The following is an 18,004-nucleotide window of genomic DNA, read 5'->3' as shown; positions in this document are numbered from 1 at the left end:
GCATGTGAACCAGTGTGGCTGGTCCTTCTGCCTATTTTACTGCCCTGTTTGATCCATCACATCCCCTCCAGTGGAGCTGAAGAGGCAGACTGCAGCGCTGGAGAGTGCCCAGACTGAGCTGAGCTCCATGCAGGACCAGCTGTCTCAAGCCCGGGCCGACATCGAGACCATCAAAGCCGTGGCCACCGTGTCGGAAAACACCAAACAGGAAGCCATCGACCAGGTCCGCAGTCAATGGCAGGAGGAAGTGGCCTCACTGCAGGCCATCATGAAAGGTAAAATGAGCTGATGTTTACATGTGCAGTGCAGGAATAGCCATCATGGAAACAGGAGTTATACCATAGAAAGTTTCCCCATATCTGCCATGGTTTTCAACTGAATTGACCGAGATTCTTTGAGATTTACCGTACAATCCGCATCCAGATATTACATTCCATGCTCTGATTGTGTGGAGTGTTCTGTGGAGCTGAGGTGGATGTTTGTTTTCACACAAAAAACTATTGAGCTGAATTTCCACAGTCGCCTCTGGCACGCTCAGGACGGGAGATTGGACTGAAGACAAGTTTCGGTGCAATCTGTTGGTTTCCTTAGCTAGGAAATTGTTTTTGAATTGGCTCTAAATGAATTAATTGGATTATTTTAAAAATAATTATGATTACAATGAATTGAATTCCAATTGGCTTGAATTGGACTTTATTATTTAAGTGCCTTGAGATGACATTTGTTGTATTTGGCACTAAATGAATGAATTGAATTGAATTTCACGAAAACTCGGCTGAAATTGGAAACATATTGTGCGTCGGGAAACCGTCTTAGTCACACCGCTCAATCACAGCCCTCTGCTTGTGTTTTCCTTGTTTTTTTTTTCAAATTTTGCTGAGTTCAGCTTGTCACATTGTTGGGCTGCTGTAATAATGAGACAGAGTTGTCTCTCCTGGCTACATCTGTGCTCGCCTTCAGGCTCCTTTGCCACCGACTTTAACATGCTGCACTCTCCCGTGTGTCGTTCACTACGTGACTTATTATGTGAACAATTGACGTGTCATGTGCATAAGAGTTTTTTTTTTTTTTTGTGTCATTGTGTGTCCCCCTCACAGACACCGTGTGCGAGTATGAGGTCCAGTTCCACCAGCGCCTGGAGCAGGAGCGAGCCCAGTGGAACCAGTACCGCGAGGCGATGGAGAGGGAACTGGGCGACCTGAGACGGCGGCTCACTGAGGGTCAGGAGGAGGAGAACCTGGAGGATGAAATGAAGAAAGTAGGTGTCTGTTGTAGTTTAGTCCCCCCCCAATCTCTATAACTACTATAAATACTGCGTGTTTTACTCTGAGCTGGAGGAGTTATATTTTGTGCTGATATGGGCCTGAAGTATGTGTGTTTTTCCCCTCCCACGTTTAGTTTAAAAACAAAAACCAGATGAATACCAGAACAGTTTAGTGTACCTGATGCCTGAGCCAGCTGGACTCCTCTGTGTGTTGACCAATCCTGAAGTTTTGCAAACAGATTCCAAACTTCATACTTTGAGCTCTCAGCGCAGAGGCTGTTTTCGAGTAAATTTGATAATTTCTACCCGGGAATAAATATCCACACAAATTTTCATAAGATTCAAACTAAAGATTTCAGGCCAACTCGTCATGTCAGTCTGTGTCTTCTACAACATGCTGTGTTCACACACGTGCTGTGTACATTAATGCAACCTCTCTGAGGTTCAGTCTTTCGCAGTCTGAGAAAACTGAGGCATATAGTTAAATAAAACCTCAAACCTCTCTGACTCACACTTATATATCGGATCTCAAAGGAACGTGACCTGGACCACGCGTGTTAAAACCACCAACCAACTGTTTGTGTTCAGTGGATGTGGAGCTGAAAAGGACTGTAGGCTGCTTTTCATTTCAGTTTGATGTCGAAGGCTCAGGGCGACATTAGTAGCTACCAGCGTAACACATAGTAATCTTCGAGTTGAATTGTGGGTAATGTTGGCTCCAAGTACTTTTTATTTCCAGTAGAGTGAGTGAATTCTGAGCCTATCTTAGCAACTGTCCATCATGAGTTTCACGCTGATTTTTAAAAAAAAGTAATGAAAATGGAAAAAGTGACGGCCTTACATCAGTCTTGCTTGTATGTTCGTTGAAATAGAATGAACATGTACTTTAAGATCATAACGAATGCATTTCGTGTAGATGGAAAATTGTCTTCATGCAGTATCAGTTTGTTTGGGTTTTTTATTTATATATATATTTGTGGCTGTGTGCATTTGTAATGTGTGTGAAACACTTTGAAGGCTCAGGAGGATGCAGAGAAGCTGCGGTCGGTGGTGATGCCCATGGAGCAGGAGATTGCAGCCCTGAAGGCCAGGCTGTCCACGGCTGAGGACAGGGTGAAGGAGCTGGAGGCCTCCAAGGTTAGTCGGCATGAAATTCGTCCTTCAATCGGGGTGAATTAATTCTTTAATATCATGTTTACTCTGCAGAAAACCTCTCGCAAAGGAAACTGAATTTGAAAGGTTTCGTGATAACCACGAGAAGACATTTCCACTTCTTTTAGCACAATCAAAAACTAAAAAAAACTTTTGTCTGCATAAAAGAGGCTTCAGTGTTATAGGTGTGAGACTGTTGAATACCAACAGTTGCTCTTTTCAAAGATAAAAGTTGCTGTGGTTATGTGCAATGTCTAAAGTAACTTAATCTAGAAAAAAAACTAAAAAAAAAAGCATTATCAGCTGACTATAGAGTGCTTTTGTGGCTTTCACTGGTGCAATGTTATTTTTTGCTATTGTGGCTCTACAGGTCATGCTAAATATGCACGCCCTTTAGAATCTATATAAAAGATGCCCGTTTAAAAAAAAAAAAAAAACAATATCCATATAGGTTTATATTGTGTCATTAACTTAATTCCCTGTCTTTGTTCAGTGTGCTGGTTGCCTGTATTATTATGATTAAAAGGATAATAGCCATAAAAGACATCTTTTCCCTTCAGCTTTCAACTGTCACTCTTCAGCTCCGTTTTCCGGTCTGGCATCAATGAAATTCTAAACTTTGAGACTAAAACGGCAGTTCGCAAACCAACTGAGGACGTCTTGGGGGCTGCATCCTCTTCTTTTCAGCATTCCATGTGGCTCTCCCACATCTGTTTTTAGAGATTCAGCGAACAAGAAGTTGCACAATGCAGTGAGTCATGAGACGAGCGGACCTTGCCCAGCACAAATGACCATGCCAGCTGGCCTTATGCGAGGTTGTTGGTGTTACACACCACTTTGTGCTCAGCTTTCAGACATCGGTGAAAAGCAAAGCTGAGCTATAAGAAGACTGGATATTTCACACAAATGAACACATACACTTTATTAGGGACTTTATCAGGACCCCCTTTTGCCTTCAGAACTGCCTTAATTCTTCGTGGCATACTTTCAACAAGGTGTTGGAAACACTCCTCAGAGATTTTGGTCCATATTGACATGACAGCGTCACGCAGTTGGATATTTTCTCTTTTTCGGACCATTCTCTGTAGAGATGGTTGTGTGTGAAAATCCCAGAAGATCAGCAGTTTCTGAAATACTCAGACCAGCCCGTCTGGCACCAACAACCATGCCACGTTCAGAGCCACTTAAATCCCCTTTCTTCCCCATTCTGATGCTTGGTTTGAACTTAAGCAAGTTGTCTTGACCACCTCTACATGCCTAAATGCATTGAGTTGCGGCCAATGCGGTCGGCTGATTAGCTGTTTGTGTTAACAAGCAAATGAACAGGTGTTCCTAGTAAAGTGGCAGATGAAAATTAAATCTGTGTTTTATATTCGAGGCTGGTATTCCTTTTTTCTGCTCCTTGGTGTAATTATGCCCTTAAACTGCAGCGCTGAGGGGTGGTGGATTAAGCAGAACAAGAAACGTGTATAAATGATATCAACAAATCATTTTAACGGCCCGACTACCCTCAGGTTGTTCCATGTGTGCAGCATAAAAACTAATAACCAAATGTTTAGATATTCTTCTCTAAAGCCTGAGTTAGTTTTGTACGTGCCGTTTGTTCCAATGCAAGCTGTCAGAGTTGGAGAGGAGTAACCTGTTGACTTTAAACACAGATTTTAGGCTTAAAATAGAGAATAAACCAATTTTTTTTATTCAGGTTAAAGAGCTCAATCATGTTCTGGAGGCCGAGAAGTCGTGCCGTACGGACCTGGAGATGTATGTGGCCGTGTTGAACACTCAGAAATCGGTCCTGCAGGAGGATGCTGAGAAACTAAGGAAAGAGCTTCATGAGGGTACTTTCTAATGCTTTTTTTTCTGGATGCTTTTTGATAAACAGAAGATATTATGACTGTCCGGACACATTAGGGGCTCGGTTTTTGTTTTCCGAGGTCCTAAGTCATCTCCATTTATCAATTTATCAGTTAAGAAAAAGTAACACTGCTGTTTAGGTCAGTTCACGCTTTTCTCACGGTTATCTTTGCCATTGAAGGTCTGCAATAAGATTCATATACCGTTTATGTGGGGGTGGGGTTTGTTTTAGGCTTAAAGCACATGCAGGATACCACAGCTGCTAACGTTCTGCTCTCTTTCATGTCTCTGCTATGCGTGGCCACAGTCTGTCACAAGCTGGAGTTGGAGCGGCAGCAGCACAACCAACTGAAACACACGTGGCAGCGAGCCAACGACCAGTTCCTCGAGTCCCAGCGCCTCCTCATGAGGGACATGCAGAGGATAGAGAGCGTGCTGTCCTCAGAACAGCTCCGCCAGGTGGAGGAGATGAAGAAGAAAGACCAGGTACTAGGGATGCGAATTGATTTTTACGATTCCAATTCCATTTTCGATTCTGCGTAACGATTCGGTTCTTTGTCGGTTCCCTTATCGATTCTCATTTGGAGAAAAAGTACAACAAACCGGTCGATTAGCATCAACTTTGTTTAGTTTAGAAATAACACGAGTCATGACCTTAAAAACCCAACAACGGTGAGGTCCACATTAGTGATGCTACGATCAGCATTTTTTGGACCAGTTACCGATCACCAAAATCATGATCTGCCCGATTGCCGATCATGGAAGGAATCTGACATTTCCATGCCTTTCATCTAGCAGAGAGTGCACCATTTATAGAAATTAAATCACCAGAGGTAGCTGGGGACATGTAGAACAGGAATCTGGTGGAGTTTGCAGAAAACAATTGTTTTTTTTATTTTCTATTAATATTTTAATCTGCCCATATACATCATCCACTGGGTATGATTTCAACATCAGATTATTAAACAATGATGCAGTGGAATGACTTGAAAATCACCACAGAGGTAGCTGGGGACATGTAGAACAAGAATCTGGTGGAGTCGGCAGAGAACATTTTGATTTGGTTCTAAATGAAGTTTTCAAATCTGACTATGCAGAAATGAGTTTGATTCTGAATATGCTTCAATAATTTTGTTCTATCATTTTGTTTTAATCATTAAAAAGAATGTAGTAAAAAAACAACCAAGTAATGACAGGTGTATGTATTCCAACAAATGAAAAATCAACTTCGATATAGATTTCTGAGTTTACGGGGTCCACTTGAATGCACCATAAATCCGCTCACACACTTTACCGTACGACGCGATGTAAACGGGCACTAGATTTTCAAGTGTAGCTAGCGCGACCGTGCCTCTCCGAAGCGCAGATGGCGTGACCGCAGTAAGTTTCACATCTTTCTGACACACTTTGAAGAAATTCCAGACAGGAGAGGTCATGTTGTCGAGATGCACTGTAGAGGTTTTGCCTGTTCGGTTCTGTACACACGTCACCTACCACATTAGAAAGTGGTCGCTAGTAATTTAAGTCAAAAAAAAAAAAAAGCTAGTAATTTACGTCACGTGATCGGTTTTTTGATCGGCATATTTTTCCGATCGCCGATCAGGCTATTTTTGGGCATTATCGGCCGATCGATCGGAGCATCACTAGTCCACATTGGTCTATCCTGGCCTGGGTAATTTAACTCTTCCTGCTCTGGTGAAAGGAGAAGCTGGAGGTAGAGGTGAACTGGGGGTAGTACCACCAGCCTCTGGCTCTGAGCCAGTCAGGCTCTGTCTCTCATGATTTCATCTAAATGTAATGCCTGAGAAGGCATTCATTTAACCTTAACCGTTACTAACAGCAGGTTTTACAATGAGGCAAATGGCGCTAACATGATAGGCAGTGTTTGTTAGTTAGTTACCTGCAGTGTTAGCCGAGGACATGCTAACGTTGCTAACGTTGCCGACGTTAGTCCGGAGCGGATCGAAAACGCGACATTCATTCATAGTTATTGCATGTTGGTAGTATTTCCTCCCTCTGGTGAAATATTTTACTTTGCAAGTTGCCCTATTGTCGTCTTTTTTTAGGGATGTGTAACCAAACTTTTGAGCGTTTGTACCGCTTGGGCGCCATGTTTACTGTTGGCTGCTGGCTGCACTGGACTCATCACGCAACGTTGCGTGGTGACATCATTCGCGCCCACTGGAATCGATAAGGGAATCGTTTGCAAAATCGCCAAATGATTCCAGGGAATTCAAACACTGGGAACCGGTTCTCAACAAGAACCGGGTTTCGATTCCCATCCCTACCAGGTACATCACCGGAGCTATAACGGGCTTTAGTTTTCAGTCGAGTTAGGTTAGAGGGCCTCTTCATTTTTGCCCCATCAAGTGAGCTTAGCTCTAGTAAAATGAACGTGTTCATCTGCTCTGGGGTGGCAAAGGAAGGGGAAAAAGTCCACCAACTGAGGTTTGAATGCCAACGGCAACAATCGTGATCTTGTTGGCTTCTTCGCAACCTCTGACTGGAAGGACCGAGGAAAGCCGGAACTGATTAGATTAGTCATGTTGGTCATGTGTGGATGTGCGTCAGTATTTGTTGATCCCGGTGGGACAGTTTGAGGGGGTCATGATGTCGAGAGAAGCATTTCTAAAACGTGAAGGCCTGATGCTCCCTGTCAGCGGTGGTGAATGCCTGCTGACAGTAATCTGAGGAAGGACAAATCGTGAAGCAGCCGCAGGGCGTTTGAATGAATCACTGGGCCTAGCTCACGACCAATGGGACTTAAAGGATTTGCTGCTAAAGTCTTGGCACTGCAGGGTACCTTCAGAGTTTATACCCAGCGAGTTGGAGCCGCTTTGGTAATTATTGAACCTCTCAAGTGTTTTGCTATTTATTTTTGTTTTTTGCTATTGTTATGTCCTGACTGAGCACCGAAAATAACGAGATTTACCCTTTTTATTGTTGACATCCGTCAGTGATCTATGTCCGTTGACGCTTTCGGTTTTTGCTGGTTCGATTGCGAGTTGGAGCATTGTGGGGCGCACGTCTTCATTTACGAAAGAATTATATTTTTCTGAAATGAATGATGAACTACGCTCAATCCAGTGAGCGTAGTTCATCCTAAAACTTGGGATGTGCAGCCCTAAAAGCGCCTCTGAGCGCTGGTGGCTCTTCTTCACAATACGAATCCATGGTGTTTTTACTCCAGTACACTGGAAAAAATGCCCCTCGAAAAATAGGTAAAAAAAAAACAACAAATACAAGGCGTTTTTGCTTGAAATAAGCAAAAAATCTGCCAATGGAACTAGTGAAAATCTGCTTGTCAAGATTTCTTGAAATAAAATGTGATATTTAGGACTTTTGAGTTAAAAGTGATCTTGAAATTAGGTTAAAAACCTCTTCAAATGAAAAAAAAAGCTTGTTTCATATGAAATATGACTCAAAACAAGATGTTTTCAAGACTTTTTCACTTTACAAGATATTCAAGATGTATTGTATTAAAACAAGTCCCTATATCTTGCTGAAATGGTACTTGTTAGGCAGTTGTCTGATATTAAGTTTAATGAGATACTCAATGAGAAAAATATGCTTGGTAAGATTTAGATGTTTTCCAGTGTATGTACCACGTTACAACCAAAAAAGGTTGTTGTTAAGTTAGTCCCTCAATCCCCTGAGCATCAATCCGATTTTGCATATGGTTGGCTTTTTTTCCCGTCTTACATACTCAATCCCACTGCATCATTAGAGCTGTTAGACCTTTTCCAATATCCCTGAACAGAGATCGGTGAAAAACCTTCCAACAGCCCATCTCCATATTTCATAGTCTTCTGTATGTTTCAAGCAACTTTTGTCAAACACATGTACCATGTTTGGATGCAAATTGAATAAATTAGCTGCTGCAAAATGAAGCATTTTAAGTTTCAACCATACACCCCCCCCCCCCAAATCCGCAAAATCCTGGCAGCTTTGAAACTTAATGTGATATCAATATAAAGATTTCAAGACCGTCCTTACTAGAAGCAGCCAAACCTCTTTGAAATCCCGTTTTGAAAATAAAGTGGAGCCTAGTTTGCAACCGCTGCAGTCTTGAAAATCGGAATTAAACGTACAGTCAGCTGAGGAGGCTTTATTAGATTTGACAGGTTTATCGAATAAGAGGTCAAGTTGGGGTAATTCTAAGTGAATTACCCAGAAAACTGTTTTGTGAAAAAAGTAGGATTAAACGTGGCATTTGTTTTAAGGAGGAAGATGAAAAAGAGAGGCTGAGCCAAGTGAAGGACCTGCAGGAGGAGGATGGAGGAGACAACACTGAGCCGTTGGACGACTTCTTCCTCAGACTGAGCGTAGAGGAGGTATGAGCTTCCGTGTAATCCGATACGCCTCTCTTAGGGGAGAGATCAGCCCGTTGTATTATAATGCGAGCTTCTCCTTCATGTTTGTCCTCGTCTGTGTTTATTTCTGAGAACATTTTGTGACCCCAACTGTGCCTTAAACATCCCAAATGTAAGTGTTTTTGCTTCTTTTTTTTTTTTTGTCTTCATCGCTAAGTTGCTTGGACTTCATACAGTTGTGCTTCGGCTAAAAAAAGCTGAGTTGAGAAGGAAATTTGAGGTTGTTTTCTATATCACTTAAGTGTAACATTGCTCTTTAGTCAGAAAAAAAGGTGTTTTAGCATTTAGGCTCGACTTTAGTGAGAACGTTTAATGTCAGACAATATTTTCATGGACCGGCCTTTAAGGTGTGCCGGATAAATACAACAAAGTAAAAATGATAGGCTTGTTTTTTAATGCAGGGTGCTTGGTCTCCAAGTGGCGAAGCAGTTTTGAAGGCTTCATTGCCTCATTGGAGAGCCGGTCGCCGCATATTATGCAGAGCGGGCTTGGTGCGTGGGAATCGCCTGTCGCGATAAATCCACATTTTATGTTGGTCTCCTGGTATTGTATGTTAAATGCAGCTTTCTTTTTCTTAGTGGTCATGGGCTCTTCTTCTGTCTCCTCACTGGGCCTTTTCCCCTTTGCAAAGAAACTTTCCAAAGACGTCTGTTTTTTACTCATTTTGCTAGCTTGTGGGTTTAATATTCATATTAGCTGCATTCGCACTGTAGGAACCTTTGGCAGTTCCTAGAACCTTTTTAGGAACGGGGCCGACATACAGGAACTCGGGACCACGGCCCTCAGTTCCTATAACCATTTTAGCTCCTTTTCCGAGGCTGGGGCTTACCTGGTTTCCATAGGAACACATCTTTTTTTTTTAACCCCTTGTCCTGTCCAGCATTATGGCAGCAGAATTGTAATCTGAATACCGTTTATGCCAAACACATTTGCTATGCCAAGGGAAGCTTTATGAATGTAAAGCTCCCCTTGATGCCCATCAACTCCTTATTTTTATTTATTTATTTTTGTTACAATACTTAACATGATGTGATAGTGTGATAGTGCCGAACCAGACCGGGAAAAAAAGGAACAGAAACATGAAGAGACAAACATAAAAAACAATAAAAAAAATCAGACAACCAGCTGCTACATCTGTAAAAAAAAAAAAAGGAACACTCCCCGCTCTCCATGTTAGCTTCTTTGTGGAGCTTTTTTTCTTCTCTCCTTACTTTTACCGGGTTTTGTTTTGTTTTGTTGTTGGATGTGGCGCTAAAGTAACACGTCGCTGTCGCAGACGGCTGCGCCGCATCAGTCCCTATCAAGGTCCGACTCATGTGGGAATGCGGACTGAAACAGTTCCGCTGGGGAAGGAAAGTTATCAGAACCAAATTCAAGGAGGACCGTTCTTAGAACTGTTCTTAGAACTGCTCTGTCCGAATGCGGCTAATGTATCACGTGACCGAGACAAGCATCTTGACACGTGTCAAGAGTTAGTCATAAACGGATGTAATGGAGAGAATTCGGTCATTTTTCAAAATAAATAAAAAAACCTAATAATAAATAAAACGGAAATAATGTAAGTTATTTATACTTTCTGTGCGGCTCCGTACCAAACTAGAGGATGTCTTCACGAATGTTCAGACCTGACCATCTTATTCTAGTGATCACAGCATTAAAGCTGCAGTCTGCAAGATTTGTTGTTGTCATACGTAAAGTCCTAATTTTTGGCATTTTAAGAGTTTACATGATCTGTCAGAACGCTTGAAGTTGAAAACGGTGACCTCCGTAGTCGCAAAATGCAAGAAATGCTTATTTTTTAACCGAAAACTAAAAAGTTATTCAACTTCCTGTCCCGCCCCTTCAAAACACATGACTCGTGCACGTCTACGTGCACACCAGATGCGCCCACACGACTCCTCATTCATCAACTCACCTGTCATTTGCGATCATGGAAGACACAGTAAGTAGACTAGCCCGTAATGAAGTTCAATAGTCTAGATAAATAAGCGTGGGGACGAGCCTACCTTGTATCGTGCGTGCACAATCGGTGATTGACAGGCAGCAGAGCCCAGCTCGTAAACCTGATTGGTTACCTTTTACCGGTCCGGTCTGTAATTTTGTAAACAAACCTGCTGGCTTTGGAGGGACCTAGCGGGACATATAGGAGACCTAGAGAACTCATTTTTTTTTGTATTGGGGTATTTAATGTACTACTTTCAGAATCCCCGGACAGTTCCAGGCATTATGCTTGAAAAAGAGTTGCAGACTGCAGCTTTAAGGCAGCTACATTCTTTGTGCTTTTAGCCATCTTTAAAGTTAAATTCAAATCCAGTGAGCTTTGCTGTGACATCATGTTTGATGTGTGACTGTACGATAACAATACCTGCTGAACTGTTCCAGGCTGCCGTGATAAAGAGCAAACATCACAGTGAGGTAAAATGTTTGCTTCTCACTCGCAGCTGCGGTTCCTTCTTGGCTTCGTCATGAAACGAGCCGGTTGACACATCACAAAGACTAGGCTTCCGCTTCCACCATTTAACCAGATTTGTGTTGTTTAATTCAGTTTTTTTTTTTTTTGGCTACCTTCTACACGCTTTGGTGGGTCGTAGCCGCAGTCATGTAGTGGGATGCTGATTGTAAATTTCTTTGTCCTTGGCTATCTTTGGTCCCAGAACTGTGACAGCAGTACTCTCTGAACTTCTCTCACCGTCCAGTGGAACTGCGATTCTCTCACTTAGGTCATCTTTCATCTAGGACAGCTGAAAGTCACACCGTGTGTCCCGGGCTTCAGATGTAGCGGAATAGCAGCTGGGAGCTGACTTATTAGATGACTTTTCTTTTTGGATCTTGTGTTTCTATTTGTTGGGAATCCCTACTTATTGGAGCCTGAGTGTAAGAAAACGGAACGAGAAGCGAAAAACAGCCAGAGGAGGATGAATTTTAGTTCAAACTCTCTCTTTAGTCAGCAGGAAGCCTCTTGATCTTGACCCAGTGTTTTCCTTCTTTAGTTTTGCGCCTGAAGATCAGAAAAGGTTGAGCTGTGGAAAGAGGAACAGGATTAGAAATGTACCTGGGGCATGGTCACGCAGTGCCCTTTAATTAGTCAACAGGATGTTGGCTTTAATTCTACATTCTACTGGAAATGTGAGACCAAGAGCAGGTAATGAGCTGGCAGCTGCATTTTGAACAAACTGTTCCTGATTTCGAGCAGCTTCAGTGCCGGTACGCGTAAAGAGAGAAAATGAAGGAACGGGCTTCTTGTTTTGGGTTCATTAAAGATGTTTGTGCGGAAGAATTTCAGAGACGTCCATCTTTTGCAATGTAAAGATGTCTTTTACTTTTTTTGTAGACATTATTGAGAACATGGTTAGTGGATTTATCCATACTGTGTGAGAATAGAGGCTGTTGACTTTGGCTTGGAAGGAGAACTGTTTACATTCTGTGTAGTCCTTATGTTCCGACCAAGATATTGACCTTATTTACTAAATTCATCATTAGTTAAGATGATTTTTTTTGACTGACATTAAAGCACCGAGTTATACTTTAGCCTGGATATTAACTTTTATCAGATCGGACACCGGATCAATGTATGTAACAGATGGGATTGTTTTTTTTTTTTTGTTTTTTTTTGTTAAAATTGTAGAAAAAGCCATCTTTCAGCACTGAACCAGTTCCTTTAATCTCAGCAGCTGTTTTGACATCTTCCACTCAGGGTTGTGTCCACATGGCAGCACTGAGACTGCTCTTGTTTAACTAATGACTTACACACACTTGATCATGTCTTGGTTTTAAATGAATTTCAGTGTCGCACACTGTTCCACAGACGAATAAAGTGGATGGCTCTTTCTACCGCAGCTCTAAACTGGTTTGAATCTTATTTAAAAGGCTTCAAATGAAGACCAAAAAAAGTTATATCACCATAGTTAACTAGACCACATTCAGATTTGCATAATCATCCCCCAGAAGCACTGTGCTTTGAGGGGAAAAAAAAAAGAAAAAAAGCCCATCTGGATGTTTCTGAATTCCCTTTAGACTGACAGATTACTGCTTTTGGAGCAAATGGCTACTGGTTAAAAATCCATGTTCAATTGTAACTTTTGGAAACTACGTGGGGGCGAGACCGCATTTCAAAGTGCAAGACACTGGCTGTGTTCGAAACCGCCTACTACACACTAGATACTTGCATACGGCATACTCATCGATCAGACAGTATGCAGAGCGTTTACCCACAATGCATTTCACTCCTGCCCGAGCCGAAATCAGCCGGCCTGAAGCTGATTTCCCTTAAGCTCTAAACTCTGTAAACTTTAGCAACATTTGAAACATTTTCAGGTGAGAAAGTAGTCGTTTAGATCCCCAACGTGTTGAAAACCTGACAAAATACCGGCTGTTTACAATTTTGTTCCGACGAATTCGGCGCTACTAAAGCTAGCTGCAGTGAGCAACGCACTTCCGGTTATTTTCACCAAAATAAAATACCTGTTGCCTTTTATCATAGGGAAAGCCATTAGGATACAATTGGTGCTTTTGTTTTGAAAACAGGAAGTGAACCTACCCTCGTTAGCTAGCTAGCTTGAAACTGCCGTTTTGACAGGAAATGACGATCGACGACGTCAAGTTACGTTGCATCTTGGGTAGTTTGAGTATGAGTAGTAACCTCATGATGCATACCCAACATTTCAGAGAATCTAGTATGCATCTGGGAAAAAAGTCAGTATGAGTAGTAGGAGTAGTATGCGGTTTCGAACACAGCGTGTGGTAATGTGTGTAACAGGGGGAAAAAAAACACTGCCATGCCTGTAACACTGTATAGACTCAGAAGTGCTGTGTTCAATTCATTTTTATTTATATAGCGCCAAATACAACAAATGTCATCTCAAGGCACTTAGATAATAAAGTCCAATTCAAGCCAATTGGAATTCAATTAATTGTAATCATAATTATTCATAAAATAATCCAATTCGTTCATATAAGAGCCAATTCAAAAACAATTTCCTAGCTAAGGAAACCAGCAGATTGCACTGAAACTTTGTTTTCGGTCCATGAGTGTGTTAATGGGGGATAACCATTTATAAACCATACCAAAAACTCGAAATTTGTCTTATTTCATCTTTACTATTTTGTGAGTAATGCTGTCGATACTTGATTTGATTGCACTTTCAATTGCTTTGTGGTTGAAGCGTGTTGTATGAATACGTTTGCCTTCTCTTTCAGAACAACACCAACCTCAGCACTCACGGCTCTATGCACTCCCTGGACACTGAGGTGGTCGCGGGGGCCGGTCCCATGGACCCCTACAAGGACAACTTGCGACGAGTCCAGTCGACGGACAGCCTGGGTTCCTCTCTGTCTGCACAGCAGGGGCTCGGCGGTCACAACCACAAGGCCAAGTCGGCCAGCAACTTGGACGAGTCGGACTTTGGGCCCCTAGTGGGGGCCGACTGTGGGGCGACAGACAGCAGTTTCGGGGAAACCTCGTCCATCAGCTCCATCAAGCTGACGGCAAGTCACTTCTTGTTGACTAAAGACCAGGAAAAGGCAATCAAAGCCATGACGCCTGAGCAGGAGGAGACGGCGTCCCTGCTGTCCAGCATCTCCCACGCCCCGGACACGGCTTACTTACCGCCTGCAGGCTACCGGCTCGTCAGCGACACCGAGTGGAACCTGCTGCAGCAAGAGGTGCTAACGCAAGCTCTTTCATTAATTCCACCTTAACATCAGAGATGCAGATTATCAATAACAGAGTGACGTAATTATTTTTCTAAACTGGTTTTTAGATTTATTTAACTGTTTAAATTGCTCTTCTTTTTCTTTTTTTTTTTTGTAAACCAAAAGATTGGAAAACTGAATCATTTATTTTTCAACTGAGCAGTTTTATGTGTGCGCTCGGCATCTTTTATATGGCGTATAAGATCTGAATTGGTCTGAACTGGCAGTGAACAGTCTGTTTGTCAAACCGCTCTTTAACTCCAGGCATCGTGCTCTTTGGCCAATTAAGCTTGAAAACTAACGGGAATATGCAGCTGTGGGTCAAAAGCTGAGTGAGTTTATTGAAGGAACTGCATCTGAAAGTGGGACAGCGGGCTGCAGACTGTAACTGTTTCTTTTGGGATGTCATGTTGGATTTCTAATACGATTTTCCTCAGTTTATAACCACAGAAGGTTGGGTCCACAAGCACACACGTGATTTTAAGAAAATGAATCCAAGCTTTGGTTACAGTTCTACAAAACGTCTTCACTTCAATCCTGTATTCATTCCTCGGCTACGACTAAAGTTTTCAGTCGGAGAACAGACGGCGTATTTGCTGTTTATGTTCATGCCTTTCAGCCATATCCTTTACCAACTGTTAGGGAAGTGACGCAAACTTCAATTGTTCCTCGCGTTTGGTTTGAGACGTTACATTATCAAATGATACTGAGGCCCCGTTTACACGATAGGAAGACGCAGATATTTTCCTGCGGTTTGGCCTCTCATTTACACCAAAACCCCGTTTTTATCACAGAAAACGATTATTCCTAAAACCTCCGGCCAAAGTGGAGATTTCTGATAACGCCGTGTCAACTGGGAGAAACGGCGTTTTAGGTTCTTAAACGTCACATTATGAGCCAGAAAATGCTTAACGTCATGCGAGCGCCTTATGTTTACAGTTTGTTTGGCTACTGATCAGGATTATCATGGATGATGTTAAAGTTCTACTCATTTTTACGTTTGTGCAAACGATTCTGGCCTTATTGCATTTGCCACCCCAAACCTGCTCGCACAGTTCAAAATAGAGGAGCACCACTCTTCCGTGGCCGCTCCTGCGTCCAGTATCCACTGGCTGTCTATATTTCCCTCTTATTGCCTTCAGTTTTGTTGTGATAATTGCTCGCGTTATCTCCTCCTTCACATGAGGAAAGTCCTCGATTCTGAGGATTTTGATTGGCTTGCATGGCTTTATTCCTTTCCCTACACTGCCGCCAATAGGTTTGGCTTAGTTATTATGGCACTTGACGGTGTGTTTATGCGGGTTGATGTAAATGACAAGTTTTTTGAAAACGATGTTGTGTGCACGATGTTATAATTGAAAACGGAGGGGGGGAAATATTCGTTTCTCTAAATACCCGGCTGTGTGTAAATGTGGCCTGAATGAAAGTCATACGGTTTCCTTGTTGCTGAACGTCAGGTTAAAAACGCTGGCAGAAAGCTCGGCCGACGCTGTGACATGTGTTCCAACTACGAGAAGCAGCTGCAGGCGATCCAAGGACAGGAGGCCGAGACGCGAGACCAGGTTTGTTTAGAGCTACGATAACGTATTTTTTATTTAATTTATTTATATTTATTTATTTGTTTTTAATTAACTGGGACACCTGTTCTCCTCCAGGTGAAGAAGCTGCAGGTCATGCTCCGTCAGGCCAACGATCAGCTGGAGAGGACGATGACGGAGAAGCAGAATTTGGAAGATTCAGTTAAAGCAGGGAACGAGGAAATCGCCGTAAAGGTCTGTGCACAGTTCGTCCATCCAGAACTTTAAAGCAGTTTGTTTCCATTAATCGATCTGCTGTAGACTTAAGGCATTTATATTGGAAGTCTGCTGGTGACTGGGTGTGAATATTAACTTCACCCAAAGCGATAACCACCATACTTTTTGGGCTCTGAATGTATCACAGCACTGCAGCCGGTGAAAAAGACCTCAGGCGAAACAGAAAGTTTAGTCACCTCCATAAAACAGAGGGGGGGGCATGTTTAAAAGCCTATTTCCTCTGTGTCAATCTGGAATGTACATCCCCTTCAGTCATCTGTCCCCATGCAGCAATAGCAGGTTGCCATGGTACACTTCTGTACTTTGGAGTCCTGTGGATGCCGAGGTGAGCGGAGTTAAATCACAACCAGCTGTTACAGAAACGGCTGTTTCACACGGAAGTGTCTGTTGATGGTTTACTGGACTGTTACTGTAACACGGAAACACGCCAAGACCACGGCTAACGATATTTTCCTCGATCCAAAGGCTGCTGCTGCTGATCGTTTCAGTTAATTGATCAATCTGTCGGTTTGTAAGATAACAAATGAAAGAAGGAATGAGCAAATGAATAAATGACGATTTTCTAAATTCACCTAAAAAAAAAAGACAACATCACGTCTTTCGTATGCTTGATTTTATTACATTTTCTTTCAAATGAGTCTCCACCGTGTGTAGACATGGTGTAGTTCAATGTGACTGGGACAATGCTTTACTGAAGGTGAGATCAGTAAATCAAATCAAAATCAAATTTATTTGTATAGCACATTTCGTGTACAAAACAATTCAAAGTGCTTCACATAAAATAAAAGCATTGCAGCAGGGAGTGGAAGAAGCATTAAAAATACATAAAAGAATATAAAGAAAAACAAATAAAATAATTTAAATGAATTTAAAAACAAGCAACAGTCCAGATAAGTTCAAAGATATCGTGCAGATTTCATGCATAGACACATGAGAACAGAAATGTTTTTAACCTGGATTTAAAAATGTCTACATTTGGTGAAAGTTTAATCTCCACTGGCAGTTTGTTCCACTTGTTTGCAGCATAACAGCTAAATGCTGCTTCTCCATGTTTAGTCTGGACTCTGGACTGGACCAGCTGACCTGAGTCCTTGGATCTAAGAGCTCTGCTGGCTTTATATTCTCTGAACAGATCACAGATTGTAAACCATCAGCAGGCTTTTAAAATCTATTCTGTGACTGACTGGAAGCCAGAGTAAAGATTTTAAAGCTGCTGTGATGTGTTCAGATCTCTTAGTCCGGGTTAAAACTCCAGCAGCAGCGTTCTGGATGAGCTGCAGATGTTTAATGCTCTTTGTGGGAAGTCCAGTTAAAAGAGCATTACAGTGATGGAGTCTGCTGGAGATGAATGCATGGAGGAGTTTCTCCTGGTCTGTTTGGGAGAGGAAACCTTTAATTCTGTTGATGTTTCTGAGATGGTAAAAAGCTGCCTTGGTGCCAGCTTTGATGTGGCTGCTGAAAGTCGGTAAACAGGCAGATCGCATGCATTCAGTGAGAGATGGAGTCGGTAAGCGCAATGAAAGAGATTCAGCAGCTGATGTACAGAGAGCTGTGAGTGTAGTAATGAGATTAAGAGGCATTCTTTACCCTGGCTGACCCTCCTGACATGAACAGCACTATAGTTTCCTCTGAGGATTTTTCCTCCCCCTAATTCACATGACTGTTGGTATCCCGTGATGTTCGTCCATGACATGGTACAGAACAGTTTCCGCCTACAGCCAGTATGGCTGCAACGTTGATGGGTCAGCTGGTTTTATCTTGGCAGCATATATGAAGCTGCTGTGTGCGTTTATCCTCATTTCTTTGACTTTGACATTGATTGATCGGATGCTTTTATTTAAAGAGACTTGCGAGCG

The 18,004-nt window shown here is 42.3% G+C and overlaps 1 protein-coding gene across 2 annotated transcripts in view; it reads left to right on the top strand.

Annotated features, from left to right (window-relative positions):
- Positions 1 to 18,004, top strand: part of rabep1 (rabaptin, RAB GTPase binding effector protein 1) — a 41,748-nt gene that overhangs the window by 4,431 nt on the left and 19,313 nt on the right. For both annotated transcript variants that reach the window (XM_075487452.1, XM_075487451.1), the window contains exons 3-11: positions 72 to 275; positions 1,098 to 1,258; positions 2,282 to 2,401; positions 4,119 to 4,254; positions 4,578 to 4,756; positions 8,494 to 8,604; positions 13,840 to 14,304; positions 15,792 to 15,896; positions 15,990 to 16,106. In XM_075487452.1, coding sequence (XP_075343567.1) covers positions 72 to 275; positions 1,098 to 1,258; positions 2,282 to 2,401; positions 4,119 to 4,254; positions 4,578 to 4,756; positions 8,494 to 8,604; positions 13,840 to 14,304; positions 15,792 to 15,896; positions 15,990 to 16,106 — 1,598 coding nt within the window. The remainder of the gene's footprint in view (positions 1 to 71; positions 276 to 1,097; positions 1,259 to 2,281; positions 2,402 to 4,118; positions 4,255 to 4,577; positions 4,757 to 8,493; positions 8,605 to 13,839; positions 14,305 to 15,791; positions 15,897 to 15,989; positions 16,107 to 18,004) is intronic.

The sequence above is a fragment of the Odontesthes bonariensis genome, chromosome 16 (genome assembly GCF_027942865.1).
Source record: "Odontesthes bonariensis isolate fOdoBon6 chromosome 16, fOdoBon6.hap1, whole genome shotgun sequence".
Classification (NCBI taxonomy): Eukaryota; Metazoa; Chordata; class Actinopteri; order Atheriniformes; family Atherinopsidae; genus Odontesthes; species Odontesthes bonariensis.
This window is presented reverse-complemented; position numbering and strand designations above follow the sequence as displayed.